Source organism: Elaeis guineensis, chromosome 12 (genome assembly GCF_000442705.2).
Source record: "Elaeis guineensis isolate ETL-2024a chromosome 12, EG11, whole genome shotgun sequence".
Classification (NCBI taxonomy): Eukaryota; Viridiplantae; Streptophyta; class Magnoliopsida; order Arecales; family Arecaceae; genus Elaeis; species Elaeis guineensis.
In genome coordinates this window covers 21,091,695-21,108,491 of record NC_026004.2, presented here as the reverse complement: position 1 = coordinate 21,108,491, position 16,797 = coordinate 21,091,695, and the positions used below count along the sequence as shown (strand labels likewise).

At 34.2% G+C, this 16,797-nt stretch overlaps 1 protein-coding gene across 1 annotated transcript; it reads right to left on the bottom strand.

The window, feature by feature from the left end:
• Window positions 1-1,001: 1,001 nt before the first annotated feature.
• LOC105054744 (glutaminyl-peptide cyclotransferase) lies at window positions 1,002-15,114 on the bottom strand. The gene is made up of 11 exons (XM_010936330.4): window positions 14,678-15,114; window positions 13,921-13,977; window positions 11,273-11,308; window positions 10,354-10,418; window positions 7,821-7,884; window positions 4,939-5,056; window positions 4,765-4,862; window positions 4,377-4,447; window positions 4,226-4,253; window positions 1,573-1,627; window positions 1,002-1,428 (listed from the first exon to the last, which is right to left on the bottom strand). The coding sequence occupies exons 1-11, from the start codon at window positions 14,966-14,968 to the stop codon at window positions 1,319-1,321; spliced, it is 993 nt and encodes a 330-aa protein (XP_010934632.1). The 5' UTR covers window positions 14,969-15,114; the 3' UTR covers window positions 1,002-1,318.
• Between the last annotated feature and the right edge of the window lie 1,683 nt (window positions 15,115-16,797).

Below are 16,797 nucleotides of genomic sequence, written 5' to 3'. Positions count from 1 at the left end.
ATCAAATCCACCTCATGGCTCATACGGACTAATGGATACCGTAGCACGATGTATTTAGGCTATTCATAAGTTATTGTGGTGTTTGTGATTAAATTTGAATGAATATGAATTTTTGACTTGATGAAAATGCCAAAATTTTAAATAAAAAATCATTTTTGTCAAAACTTTAAATAAAAAATCATGTGAGAACCTATGCAAATATATGCTTAGTCCGTATCAATTATTACTAAAAAAATCTTAGATACTTATATAGGTAATATAGGAACAAAGAATCCAAATAATATATTCTAACTAGCTTTTTTGAATAAGATGATAGGCTACTAAATAAGTTGTAAAGTTATCTGTATCAAATTAGTATTAAAAATATTAAAATTCTTTCCCAGCCTATTAAGTTTTCAAACGCCTAGATCTTGACACCTGGTTTGCACAAGCCACGGGAATAGTTGGGTCTAACCTTATACGGGGGAGAACTAGGATTTTTGAAATTTTCTATGAGTGGATGGATCTCACCGTTTACAAAGGTGAACAAGGATTAATATTATTTTGCATGGTTCCAATGTGATTCCAGATTTTCAATAGATAGAAGTGCATCTTGTATAAGCCCTCTCATAAAAAGACTTCTTTTTGTGAGAAAGTCTTTCAATAAAAAAAAAAAAAAACTCACATTTTAATGATAAACTTTATAGAATTTGGATTTCCACATGAAACGAGGACTCAGAGTTCTCTCTCTCTCAAGGCAGGAATCCCAAAATTTGAGGCTTCACTACTTGGAGTCGAGCCTCACTCCACCGGAGCTCTCATTATATATAGTAAAATTAGATAGTAAATTGGACAAGATTATTTTTCAGTAACCATGTTTGCCACCACAGTTTCATCCCATTGCACAGCAAGATTTGGATTGCTATGATTGGTTTACACAACTAGTTATCAGATGCACATAAATTATATGGAACCAGATTAATATTAAGAATTTTAGACATGACTAGTTTTGACAAATGGAATTAATATCAGAATCATGTTTTAACTTGCTGAATTTGATCATCTTTAGATAAGGTGCCATCCACACACTGTCCACTGCCTCCCATTTTTGGGAGGACTGAGACATGTAAAAATCTCAACACAAAGTTGCAATATGATAACCATATCACTGATGGACCAAATTTAGCCCATCCAGCGAGCAGTTTTTGCATGCCATACAAACTGACAGAGGAACTAGGTCACTAATGCAGTCTCGCACCATCTGATTTAGATGGGCATGTGGTGGATCCCACATAATGAGCTGCAACTCTCTACTAGTGGTCTTGACAATATTATCCTGCTACTTGGATTTATTTCTTATAGGACAGAGGTCTTCTATGCTTCCTTTCGGTCGGCCCCTCATTGGACGCAGCTTGATCTCATAAAGCTTTGGCCATAACTTTCCTGTCACTGAAAACATTACAACATATCTAGGGTCATGACACTGCTGTATGCAAAATATGCAACAGCTAATATATGTAACAGAGGCATGTTGCTCTGAAAACTAATCAGTACAATTCATACTGGAAATATGGTGGGGAATGGTGTAATTACCAAATAAACGGTTCTTTTCTTCATCCCAAGCAATACCGTTCAGAACATCAATATCCTGGAAGGTTGTAAAGTTCTTGCAGTCACTATGCATGGAAAATAAATATACCGATACAGATAAATGGAAATGCTAAATTAGCAACATGCCAGTTAATCTGTGTGCATGCACATCCTAAAATGCATCTAGGAGATGATGTGGTTTGACATCAGCAATGTTTAAAAAAGTTGATTTATACACAGCTTGATACAAGTTAAAGTAAGACTAGCAGAAAAGAGGCAAAGATAATTGTATCTCAGGTAATAGACAAGAGGGCCTCACCAATAAAAAAGTAACCATAGAAATGATGCAACCCACTTTTTTTTTAATTTGATATTGGTAGAATTTCTTATTTCAAGGTGAAATGCTTGGAAGGAATAAAAAATCATGGTGAAGAAGGTCATAGTAGCAAAAACAATTGAAATTTATATTGTATATATCAGAATAATCCATTTTATCATTAATTGATGGGCAGACGGATGAATGAAAGAAGAGAAAACAATTAGTTATTCATTAAGGTATACTTTGATTCAAGTAGATAAGAGCTGACAATGATTGGCTCACACATAATTGGCTCCACCAAATAAAGGAAATGATGAGCTAGAGCTTCTATGACAGCTACGTCACATTGGCTGAACAAATCTGTCTAGGGCATTATACTGAATGTATATAACAAGCAGAGACAAATCCCATAAGAACACCAAAAGAAGAGGTGAGCGTACATTACACATTAACACAAGTGGATACAAATTAAAGAATGAAAAAGAGTGCCCAGGCATAAGAATGAGAGCACCTATGATGGACAGACACAAGGGTGTGGTGTACAATAATGGAGTTAAAGGCAATGTCACACATGAACTCACATCCAGCTCAAAGAATGCACGTCGAAAATGTATCAACAGTTTGGATAAGCATCAGATACTACAATTAGTCACCAAATTCCTCACTCACAAATTTCAAAATTTGGTCAAGGCTGGAACTCTTCCAGCAACAGATAAAATTTCAATGACATTCGGAGTGGGCTTTCATAGTTTATGATTAAGAAAGTATGCAGTAAAAGGACCTTTTGCAAAATGTCTTGTATCTCGTATCTTTGGGTGGAGTTTGGATGAGGACTAAGTAGTTTGATAACAATTCTGGTGGCAAGACATATTGTTGTAACCATTTAGTATCTCTTAAGCATATGGAATATCATGGATTAAAATGCCGTCAGCATGCATAATCTGGCACAGTTCTGCACATTGCCTGTCTTGGCATGCGGCATTGGAACTGTACCAGATGCATGCTAATTCCTAGCACACTATGGTGCCAGTGCATTACAAGCACTGCCACAACATGGTACTTGCTACGCAGCGAGAGGCTGGCATGATACAAGCACATAATACCTAAAGCCATGTCAAATATAGCATGCCATTTATCTTCATAGTATGACACTAAACTGTAAGAAAGGAACAAATCATGATTTATATTATGACCATCATTAAAGATCAATAATAGCACCGGCAATTTATGTGCATCTTTCAAAATAAAACAGATTCAAATAATTGAAAGGGTTGAAATCAAAAGTCACGTCATGAATTAATCAATAATAAATTAACAACAATAAGAAATACAACTTTAAGATCTGCGGTACCAATCCATACTGCCCCGTGGTAACATACCATACTGGTAAGGTACGAGTCAAACAGGTCTAAAGCATGCAGAACCATCCCACACCAATCCATCCGCCCAGTTTTGGATGGTACTATGACCGAGAGCGACAAAAAAGTATTGCAAGCCTAGATCTGTATAGGTGTGTCTCATATTGTATGGAACCAATAATGTACTAGCATGGTTTTTGGTACCTGCTTTGTGGAGCTTGATGAGATTTATACAGAACAAGCTGTCAAAATTAAATAATAACATTTTAGATCATAAAATATGATAATATATAATTTGATAAATTTTATTCTTACATCCTTCATATCCTTTTTTCCCCTCTTGCTGAATTAGCCATCTAGACATGCATTCAAGTCCAACACTCACATCCATGTCCATGCAATAGTTGTAAAGTGTGTATTTTGCAGCTTTCCAAAATTGAAAATCGAGACCATCTACTTGCAAATGCTCACGTACGTAGAATTTCAATGAAAGTATTTCCATGCAAAATAATTGTTACACAAATTTAAAATGATTATCTACCCCTGTGAGATTGGTCAAACATAAAAGTGCAGTCTATCATTTGTGCATCATAGTTGGAATGCAGTTGAACTTGAAGTTGGGAATACTAGAAGCATGAACGTTAGTAATATCTACATTGTAGGAAGTTGAAGATTGTAAGAGAAATGAGATAAAGTGTTATCAAAGACTGTTCCATCATGGTTAACCTGATCCACATCAGTTTCAAAAGGAAAGCAAGGCCTCAAGAGTCGATGATGGCAATTTTTTGTGATAATTCTCAATGAATGGAGAAGTGACTTATGGAAAATATTACACTGGCTTTAAGAAGGGGAGAAAAAAAATAAAAGGAACAGCTAGATTATCGCTTCTGGGTTTGCTAAGGATAATTAAAAGGAACAGAGATGAAATCACTATGGCTGATATTGACCCAGATACAAGCATAAGGAAATTGAGACTCACTTGGTGTCCAGATCTTAACAACCGTTCCCTGTAAAGAATTATAGGGGAAAAAAAAATCATGATTACAACACAAGACATATACTGTAGCAAGATAATTAAGGAATTTATTATTAGGGAAAAAAGGACACTTAGAAAAATGAAAGCAGCACACCTTAATTCATGGAGAAGGATCCAACCAAGCACCGTGCCATCTTTCTGAGAGATTCTAGCTATGCAATCTGTCTATACCATGTAAGTGTAAATATTTAGAATTATACTGTAAGATGTTATTAAAGCAAATTGACAAGATATCACATCTAATTTTACATACCAATCCACATTAAAAATATTTGAATATACAATACTCTAGCACTCATACAAATGTGAGGTTAGGGTTCTAAACCATGATAATTTTGATAGGGGTGAGACCAAAATTAATCTATGTAACGAATCTTGGTTAAAATAATTAAAAAAAAAAATGAAATTGTGAATGAAATTATGTATCATAGACAAGTGAAACCAAAAGTAATCTGAAATCCTGTAAAGCAAAATTATCTCACCTGCCAGATATTTGCCCAAACTTCACCACTTACATACTCCAATTCATTAACATAAGGAATTTCAAGATCGCCATATCTTACAGTTACATTTCTTGTGACTGCATGATATTTAAGAACAGTCAGAACCAATAGCATACAAAAAATTGATAGTACAACTCTTACAGATTGAGAGACCTTTGAAGGTTAGAGGATCAATGTGATAAAGTGTTGAACTTCCATCACTCCCAAATAATACTTTTCCATCAGTCGCCAGCCCCCATCCATCATGCATCTGATGAATGAACTTCTGACGCTGCACCATGCATGTTTGGTTAGTTAATGTTCAAAGTATATATCATATCAGGTACATATTATATTTTATTTTCGAATTTATCATCAATGGTTGCTTGCTTTCATATTTGGAGGCTAATTTTCTCCTAGGTCTATATTTCCTTTCTTTTTTACTGAGAGAAAGGAGGGATACCCGTCCATGTTATAATTATTTAGTTTCCAATAATAGGGGATGCACCACTCGAGAATTGAACCTAGAATCTATGGTTGCTAAGCAAAAGGGTATGATCATCAGGTTAAGCCTTGGTTCATTACGAGGTCACTGTTTCAAGTTCCAAAATTTATATATTTTAGTTTCTCATATTTCTCATTACTCATGAATATGTCCTTGTATGTTTTATGCACAGCATATGAACTGAGGACAGCCATTATAGGATGAACCAGGAGGTAGAAGACAAGATTTGGTTGAGGAAGAAGTGAATAGGTTCTTTCTTAGAGTTTAACTAGAAACATAAAAAAAAAAAATGTCACAGAGCACTAACAATTTAAATTCTTGATTAGATGTTCCAGAGTAATAAAATTCCAAAGGGAATTTTAAACAAGCATCATAAGGACAACCAGCAAACAATATAATGTAGCATAAAATAAGGTTGACTTCCACGTTTAAAATGTGGTACATGCGTACCAAACTCCTTACTGCATATCATATCCTATATGAGGCTATTATATAATGGCTGGTCCATATATGGGCCAATAAGACGATGTGCATAGCACTTTGCAGACACTATGGATTCAAAAACCATTGGAATGGGATAGTACGACAAGTATCCTACCATTCCGATGCAAAATTGGCACTAATGCAGGTTCCAGGACATCAAAACCTGGACATAGATACACATTGGTCATACCAATTCATACTAGAGTGCACTGATGACACCATACTGACCATACAGATGCATATAGATAATATTCTCTAAAGCTGTTAGTTTTTTACATACCGTCAATACTACTGTGTCATTTAGATGGGAAAACAAAAGGGGGTTTGGTGTCTGTAGTTAAAACCTTATCAGGCACATATGCAATCTTAGTAGATATGTTGCATGTGGCGCACATTATTAGCACGAGGTAGTTAATCTTTAATTATCACTTGGATTGTGTCTATCTAGTTTAATAAAAAGTGAACTTAATTATTTTATTATTTATCAATCAAAAAGGGCCATTCTATCAAACATGCAGGAATGCATCATTCATCATGACTTTGGTACATTGAAAATCTAAATATATAAGAGTTGGGGGCAATTACTCTATGACAGTAGCAAAAATATGGAGACAAGGATAAATTTTTATTCTTTAATTTCACTACTAAAGATAAAAGAAAGGGATGAAAAAAAAAACATGATGCCATTTTGATGCTAAAGGTAATGGTAATGGTGTAAGCACTAATCATGATTATGGCAGTGGCTATGACAAAGTATAGAAAATACTAGCGACATGGTAAGGATGGCAATTTCTGACCCAGATCCACCAATCTACCTGAAATAAATGGGTTAGGTTATGAATCCTTTATAAACAGCTTGGGTTTGGGTTGTTCGAGGCCAACACAACCATAAATGGGTCAGTTTTGAGTTTGGCCCTACTGCCCAACCGGTCAGCATGTATTGCACAAATCCATAAAACCTAGTCCTAGATCCCTAGGATAGTGATAATAGTGCCATGTGGACAGAGGTTATCCAAGTCCTGGTTCAGGTGGTTAGGAAGGTCATGCAATTGATGGCTAAGAGAGAGAACAAAAAAATATTGACGAGAATGGTGGAAAGAATGTTATTGCATTTTCTTTCCATTTTAATCTACTCTGTCATTTTATTTGGATGCTCAACCCTAAATTCCTTTTCTTGGCCTTATTTCCTTCCCATTTTTCAATGCAGATAACTAACAATTGAAGCCTTGTAAACACATCGAATATGGATTCATATAAAATAAAGAGGCCAGCTGTGGGTTTACTCAAGCAAGTATAAATGTGTTTCAGTATAGGTTGTGGGCTTTTTAGTTTCGTTTCATCCTTTTTGAATTCTTTTTCTTTTGCAATTCTAATATAAGATATATATATATATATATATATATATATATATATATATAGGATAAAGCCACTCAAACTATATAACCAGGCATCATATATTATGATCCGCATTCCTGATTGTTTTCTCGCAAGTATGTTTTCTAATTTAACATCACTGCTGATATCAGTCCCTAACACAGATCAAAAAGGTGGAAGCATCAGATTGACAGCCAGTCTTAAAATAGCATGTCAAACTATGAAACTAATACATGTTCAGTACTTGGCAAACGAGGATTCTTAAAGCAAACCCTCAACAGTTGAGACAAGATTTGACAGTTGTGGTTAAGTATTATGCTCTAGAAAGTGAACATTCAGGAAAAAACATGACCACATAAAAAACTCAGTTGCATGAAACACATCACAAACTTATCACATTAAAGGCCTGTTTGGTTGCCCGCTATTGGGCATTGAACTCAGTTCAGCATGGGAAGCCCAATTTGGGCATTTGGTTGTCCCAAAGTGGAGTAGAAGTGAGTTCCTTCATTGTCCCGATTTAGGGAGAAATGGTCCAAACTGGCTTTGGTCCATGGGGAGCTGAAGCCACTTTAGTTAAGTGGGCTCACGCTCAGCCCACTTAAAAACCAAACCAGGCCCTAAGTATATTTACAGAATAATGTGGAATTAAGCAAGATTTCAAGAATATGCAGAGATGTCTGGGTGAAGAATAAACCTCTCTAAGATTATATCGATCATAGATGAAACCAATATTTGTCAACCAAGTCACTTGAAACAACCTACAAATTAAAGAACACAAAATTTAGATCATTATACATCAGTTTACTATCAAGAATTGTCTTCCAGAAAAACCTCGAAGTTATATGACAAAACACTAAAAGTAGTTGTGATGTGTTTGAAAGGTACTCATTAACATCTTTATCATGATATAATAGCCAGAGGCACAAACATAACTAGAGAGCTTTGTTTTATCCGTCTATCACTTGCTCTCTCGAAATTTATTTATAAATGAATTTAGTAGCTTTTTAAAGTTATGCTGCTATGAGAAATCGACAATGGTTTACATAAAATGTAATATTAGATATAGGGGCATGTTATGCTCTTATCTAAAAATATAAGTGCAGATACAGGAGCCATGACCAATACAATGTATACGTGTATATTTATACCTATTTGTGCATATACGGCTTTACATGTGTACATATATCACAAGAGAGAAGGGGATGGGAGGAGAGTTGAGCTGCAAATTATATGACAATTCATTAAATTAAGCATCCAAACCATTGATCATGATCTATAACATAAAAAATGCCTTTAAGAGCAAAAGTCATTCTACCAACCATAAGCGGTCACAAGATAATTAGCTTTTAAGGGCTGGAACACTGATAACTTGTTTCGCATTTTATGAGCATCTGAATTCTCCAGTTCCAATGTACTAGTGCACACTGGTCATTCAAGAGCAAGGAGCACTTATCAGGAGGTTGTGATCCTATCAATAAAGTTTCTTATGAGAAAAATTGATACTTGATATGAATTACACTGTACTTTTCTTTCTCTTTCTCATGTAATTAGTACAATCTAGAGAGAAAATATGGAGGGGTGTATCAACTAAAAAAAGACAAGATTTGTGATACTCTTCTTTCTCTTTCTCATGCAATAAGTCATATTTGTAGCATGGCCAAAAGATTCTAAGTAACATCACCTTCTTGTAGTAATAGTTCCTTTAGAACATTCAGGTGTTGCACCATCTTCAGAATGTCCTCTTCATGAGCTCTAACAAGCCAAATATACTCTCTAGAGTACATAATTCCAATGTAATTTTATCAAAACTGACCTTAGGGCGCGTTTGGCTCGCAACTGGAATTGGAATCAAAATCGGAATCAAAATGAATTGGAATAAGAATAGGAATAGGAATAGGAACTGGTATGTGTTTGGTTTGTGACCGGAATCAGAATCGAAATTGGAATGAAATTTTGAATACTAAGGGAGAGAAGAGATTGGGCTTCAGATGATTGGGCAATTCTCATTTCCCTTTAGAACTAGAATGGCAATGAGACTCCCCCCAACAAAATGGCTAGAATAGAAGTCACTCATTCCCATTCCCATTTTAGAGTCCAACTCCCCCCAACCAAACATGCCCCTAGTTTAGGTATGGTTATACTAAATATTCTTTTATCATATTCAGTATTTTTAAGTGCAGCAAATAAATTCACAACTAAGAAAAATGACAAGCCCCAGATATGTTGTTTCTATCTATTAATAATATCAAATGTGACCTTATCAATGCTTCCTTGAAACCATCGTATTCATATTCTTTAAGACTTGTGATTCTGCCACTTTCAACTTACTACAATTATTCCCATTATTCCAGTTCAAGATAACCAAATTCCAACTTCACCTAAAGAACCTAGCATTTGATTAGGTAAGATTTATCACTCTCCCTGCCATAGTCTGATTTTTTTTTTTTAATTTATTTTTTTCCCCTTTGGCAGGTGAGGAGGACTGTGGGTGATGGAGTTGGGCTGGGCACAATGTCTAGTGATAAAACAATCCAACTTCTCATCCATTCCTAGGTAAAAGGCTTGGATTGACAGGCAATGGTGCAAGTTCAAGTCCTAGGGCAACTTTTTTGTGCAAAAAAGTGCCAGAGATTAGGACTGTCTCCGGTTCAGCGATCCTAGGACCCTGGATCAGCAGGATCATAACTGTGTATTTTCCATTTTTTTAATCTATCATCAGGCTCACTGGGAACATAACATGATTTTAAATGAGAAAAAAGGTTCATGAACATATTATTTCGGGGAACCCTGACTCCCCTCATAAATGTTACATTATTTATTATAGCAGCAATTAAGATGTGAAGGTTTTACAGAATGCCTTGAAGCTTGAACTGTTGCTCCAGAAATTGACATAGTAGCATCTTTATTTAATTGGCTCCATGTTTGATATACTTAGCTTCAGTGACATACATTAACAAATTAGAAAGAAGAGTTGTAATTGCGCAACACAAGCAGTATAGGATAATTATATTGTAAAGGATGAGTTAACTGTTTTGCCTGATGTGAATAAATTAAATAGGAAGAAATAGCAACTAGAGAAAAAAATAATAGAACATGTTCCATCATGACAGCAAAAAACTAAAAGAGAAGCAATGAATTATTTTTTCTACACAACAAATTGTCTCATGTAGTTCACCATTAGAATGAGCCAAGAGAGTAAGTTCAACTATTAGATGTTTGGTAGTAACCTTTCACCCAAAAGAGTAAGACCTTCTCCAAATAAAGATCCATCCATTTCGTAAGAAGTCTGGACCTGGAAATCGATCAAACAAGAAATGATGGTCACTACTGAGGCTACTCATTTACCTCACAATTTTACAAGAATGATCCTTTTAAAAATAAAAAGACAAAGTACTGCTCATTTTTTAGCTGACATTTTCTAATCAAATGATTATAATAACAGATGCAAGCATAAAACACAGCTAACACTTCTACAACACACCAGATGCATGTAATATACATCCCAGCATCTATATACAATTCCATCAGACGTTTATTTGGCCAAACACCTACGATAGCCTTATAGTTAAAGCTAAAAATTCAAAAGTAAATTAAGATCCAGTGAACTGCATATAAAATGAATACACACTTCAAACATGATTCTTAGCAATCACAATCCCTTCCATGATTCTATGTTTCTCATGGTTTTCAGAATAATTGGTTTCATGCAGGCCATCATATCTTGGTAGTAGCAACATATATTCATCTGTAATAACTACACAATGCATAATTAATAATCACGGCTCAACAATGCACCGTATGCTGTGATACTGAGAACAAGTGATACTTCCAAGGAACAGAAAATTCTTCGCTCTGCTTTGATTGGTGGACATTTGAAACTTTGAATACTATTTCAAGTCAATCCCACTAACTCAAATCAGTGATATAATCATAAATTTTTGTATATTCTTAGAATATACCCAACTTTAAAAGATGACCCAGCAATCAGTTGGCTAATGGTCTAAGATGAAGACATGCTGACAATAGGTTTATTGCATCCAAACATGGAAACTAGCAATGGACTAACTTGTCAAGCACAATGCCACTGGTTAAATTAATACTATCAATTTCATTGAAACTATAACAAAAACGGTTAAATTGACTTACCCTTCCAGTCTGGAGAAGAACATGTCTGACTGATGACTGAGTTTCACAAAAGGAAACAAAAATAAGGGTCTTAGTAAAGCAGTAAAAACAAGCATATAAAACTAATGCAATACTTGTTGAGAAATATAGAAAAAACTGTGCTCATAGCTTAATAGCAAAAGACTAAATACACATTGTTGTAAAAGTATATAGTCCCAGATATGAACTTTGGCTCTTCAATTTCTTGAAGCAGTCCAAATCCTTTTCTCTAATCAATACTCCAATTGCTTTACCTATGCACCATATGGATTAAAAGTGCCTATCAGTTTATTTCTTACTGCACACATATCATTTTGGAAAAGGAAAAAATAAAAAACAAAACTATCCCCCTCTCTCCCCGCACACCCCCTCCCCCCCAAACAAGACCAGACATTCATCCATATACACCGGGTCAAACATGGGTACGACACCATCTAGGGACACTTATATGCCTCCTCATGGTCCTGGACCTGTGCTGGATATTTCTTAAGGTGGTATCAGATCATACCATTGTGTAACTTAGTGTAATGGCATAACATTGCTCAATGCTATATGATTGATGTTGATAAAGTCCAATATGGTTCATCTACATATCAAATGGCATTTATCATACCAACAAGTCTGCATCATATCATATTGGACAGTACAATATGTAGCACCAATTAAAATATTTTCATGTCTTACTTTTGGAATTCCCAGTTTTGCTTTTTGTTCTTCTTAGTAAGTTACAAGTTTGTCTTTCTTGGTTGCATTTCCATGATAACATCATGTTTGCAGGAAAAAAAAATTACTTATGCATGCCTGCATGCATTATAAATATTTTCTTGGATAAATCCTTGTTTTTATTACTCAATAATTATAGCTCATCTTTTGTAGTACAAGTAAGGTTTGCTGCCTCGATACCAGGCCCTGTATCAGTGTCAACATGTTACTATGTTGATATAGAGCCGGTTCGGCATACCGAGTGTCAGTACAGTCCCCCACCCCAAATACCACATTTCGGTACCAAACCGATATGGTACAGCACACCTTGTGCCTTCTGGTTCAATCTGGTACAGCAAACCTCAAGTACAAGCAACATCCCAAACAACATGGATGTTATCAATCAAAGACATCAGCAAGGGTGATGAGAAAGTTCTATTTTGGTTTTTATTATGATATTATTATTGTTTATTTAGTTACCTATATAAATTGGCCACAAAGCGTCAGGTTTTAGTAGTTTTCCTCTTTTTCTTTCTCGAGTTAAATGAGGAGATAGGTGATAAATATAATCTTTAATAGGCCATGACCTCAGAAAAGAACATATATACACTACTTTATAAGGACTAATGTGAAGAATTAAATGGATGACAGCACTATCTACAATTAATGACATTTTTTATATAAAAGAAATACAATATCCAACTACATGCATTTAATCAGACAGTCATTTTAAACATGTGAGAAAGAAATGTTCAAATACAATATATTTGTGAATTCCACTAAAAATTGATGAAGAAAAATTTAAATCCTCCAGTCACTGAAAATCTTCAAAATTGAAATATATAATGAAATTTAAACACCAGTCAACTTGGTGGATTTTATTTATATGCAATTTTAATGTCAAGTGAAAATTATCGAAATGAGACAACAAAGAACCTACACATCGCAAATAGTCTAAACGTTGCATTTCAACTTTCTAGGATTCTTCTGTATTTTCTTCTTTTAAGAAATTTCTTCTGATTTTTATGACTAAAACTACAAAATTCAGAGAGAAACAGTTGAGACCACAGAAACCACAACTCCATGAGCCTCACCAAAACCATATCCAAGTTTACAAACCTTTGAAGTAAAAGAAAGAAACCTTTTGATTTTGGAGGATATAAATGGAAATTAATTTTCAATTGAGCCAACAAGCAATATAAAATGATTTTTTGCTTTGATATTGCTTTTCTGATATAGTTCTATTTTCCATATGCATATACAAATTTCATTCAATTATAAAAAATTTAGTAAGGTTAATTTTTAAATAGCCTGCCTAATATGTATGAAACATGGCTTAGTGAAACATGAATAGTATACTGGATGAAGATAATAATACTGCAGAAAGGTTTAAACTTTAAATCTTAAACTTATTCAAGATCTAGTGAAGGTTTTAGTATGAAATAGTATGACATCTAGATACATATAAAACATGCCCTATGTTAAATAGGGTCAGCAATATAACTTATACATTTCATGGCTGTCAGAAAATCACACACTCGGAGAGAGAAGCCAATGATAACTAGATTATTTCAACAGATGTTGGGACAAGAGCAAATCATATTAGTAACAAGGACAAACTTGAAAGCTTTAATGTGGAGGACCCAACTGCTTAAGTAGAAACTAATACAGCAGTCCAATTAGGTGACAATTTTTAGGGAAATGACAGAATTTAAAAATAAGAAACAAACTTAGTATATATAGGTTAGAGGCAGCAGCATCATATATAAAAACTTTTCATTAAAGATACAACAATAGAAAAGATATCTACATAGTGAAGAAGAATGGAGGCATTTCCACTGAAGTCAGAAAAGCACTTTTGCTGAAATTTCACCGATAAATTTTCTGGGTACCAAAATATTTTGTTTTCAAAATTGATATGTGCATACCTTTTTATAAAGGCCAGTTGACTCAAATAATGTATCATTTCCTCCATATACGAGACCCTGACAGAAAAGGGGAAAAAATAAAAATTAATGCCCGTAAACACAGCATCAAATTATTAAAATGAGAGCACTAATATAAATAATAGTCCAAAAAAAAAATCATGAAAAATTTGACGTGATATCAGATAAGCCTGCTAGGAAAGAGGCTGGTGCTGAAAAGTCTAATAGTACCTAATTGTTTCTAGGTCGATTGGGACATTAAAGGGTTCTTTCCGAAATGGTTAGATTATCATAATTAATTTTCTACTCGATTCAAATATTAAAAATTGCATGCCAGCAATATACGCAAGTAGATTGCCCGATATACTACTGTCTTGCATCTTCTGCTATTATTCTTACAAGAAGACAGACAAAGTAATGACTCATCAAAGAAAAGAACCATGTGCAGCTTAAATTTAAGATCTTTAGAAGTAAGAAAATAAAATCACAATAATGAACAGACAAAAGAATTAATCACCATATAAAGTTAACAGACAAAATAGTTTGGCTTACTGAATTGAACTTGACTAAATATATTATACACGTCATTTTCAGAATTTTCTTATAAAAACCTAATTTCCATTGACTCCCTGAGTTCTTTTTTCAGCATCTAAATTGTCACATGTTCTGTGAGATCCCCATGTTATAATTCAGGAAGACGTCGTCTTCTGTGATCCACCAAGAACAAACAAACACTCAAGAAATGGCACCGAAATTATACCTGGGTGAAGGCGCCGGGATCGTGGGGGAACTCATTGACGATGTCGCAAGAGTAGAATCGAGGAGAATAGACGACGAATGCACTCAATTTCCAAGCGAGATTGATGAGGAGAAGGACGGCAAGGGAGATCAAGACGAAGAGGAACGAGAGTCCTCTCTTCCAGGGGCTTCGGTGGCGGGCGGTGGAGGTGGCGACCGCCTTGGGGCGCAGCGGAGGGGAAGAGGCCATGGGAGGAGAAGGGTCGGAGCCTAGCCGCGTCGATTTCGCTCTCGTCCGGGATCTAATGGCCATTTCTTGGCGTTCGAACACTGTAACCAGTTTACTGTAAAAAAAAACGTACTTACAATCCCAATCAATCACACGAACTTAGTGCACTGAAGCTCTTCACCGCCTTGTAAGACCCCACAAGCCGAGGATATCGCCGCTCGGTAATTATGCAGCGGGCCATCCGACCCGGAGGGAGGGGGAAATTGGAAGGAGAATTGAGATGGAATGGAATAAGAGGCAGGAAATAAAGGTCCCGTTTCCTATTTTATTATTTGTATCGTTCTTTGACGTCGTATGCCATTATTTTTTAATTTCCTAAGTTTTTCTTAATTGAAATATTTATTTTCATTAAATGTTTAAATATTTATCTCATAGATTTTATTTTATATGCTATTTGAGCTAGCTCAACATCAAGCCGGCTGGCTATAAATGTCTGAGCTGTTTACAGTTGTCGTTGCCGAGGAGCGAACGTGGACAAGAATTTTTTGAGCAAGTGGAGGCTTAAGAAGTATTTTAATATTTTAAATTTTTCCGTGTAACATGGATTCCACGACTCTCCTTTGTTAGCGTAATACATAATAAATTTTTAATAACAATTAATATAATATTATAATTATATTTTTTTTTGATATGGTAATAATTTTTGATTAAATATAATTAATTATGGATCATTTATTTTGCATCGTAATCAGTTTATTTTTTTTTTAATTTAGGAAGGAAAGCAAAGATTGCCACCCGCAGTATTAAATAAAAACTATTTACAAAGAAATGTACAACGTAGGATTAAAAAAGAAGAAGGGGAAGGAGTTGTACAGATTACTTTATTCGCACCGACAGATGCTAATTCACCCTAGTTGACGACCATCCTCTCCATTAGGAAGCAAGCGGATCAGTATATGGGTCCCTATTGATTTTTGGTGGATAAATGATTGAAGGACTGGGAACATGTTTGACTTTCTTTTCGGCCATGAGTGCCAGTAAACCGCCAATATCAACTAACTAGATATCAGTATATTTCATTATTTATATTCACAATTATTTTATTTAACAAATATAAATATAATTATAAATATTAGTTCAATATAAAAATTTATATTTTTATTTATTTTTAATAAATATAAATATAAATAAAATATTAAAAATATTGATATAAATATAAATATAAATTAAATAATTAAATTTTATATCTATAAAATTAAAGATATTAATGAGTGGATGATAAATCAAATTAATATCATATCAATATGATGATATATCTTTTTTAAAATTTATGAGTCTTAAATAAATTAAATAATATTATAAATAAAATCAGATATCTAGATTTTGATCAGATTATTATGTATCGATATTTATATCAATTTTTTTTTGACAAATATAAATATGAATGTATATATTAATTGAATGCTTAAATTTTTATCTATATTTGAATAGATTTAGATATCAAAAATAAATTTTATCAAATATTACCTAATTTACTTTCATTTGTTAGTCATTGTAATTACGAGTCTATGTGAATCAAATTTGATCAAGCAAAATTGTGGAAAGTTTCGTTCTAAAAAGTAATATTTTGTCTTCCTTGTATATTGTCTGATCATATTTAAACATTTGGCAGGTTCCAGCCATATGGAAAATTTAGCATCACAATAAAATGTCATGATCCTATAATCACGATCATGTTATAAGCATGATTTGAAGTAATAGTTGTTATAACAAACGGCAGTTCGAATGGTTTTTAGGACTTCTAATTCTTGACGGGATTTGATTGCAAATCACTGGGTACAACTATCAATTACCTCACCAGCCTGGTAGGCCAACACCTTCTGTTGTGCTTGACTTGTATTTCTTGTTCTGTT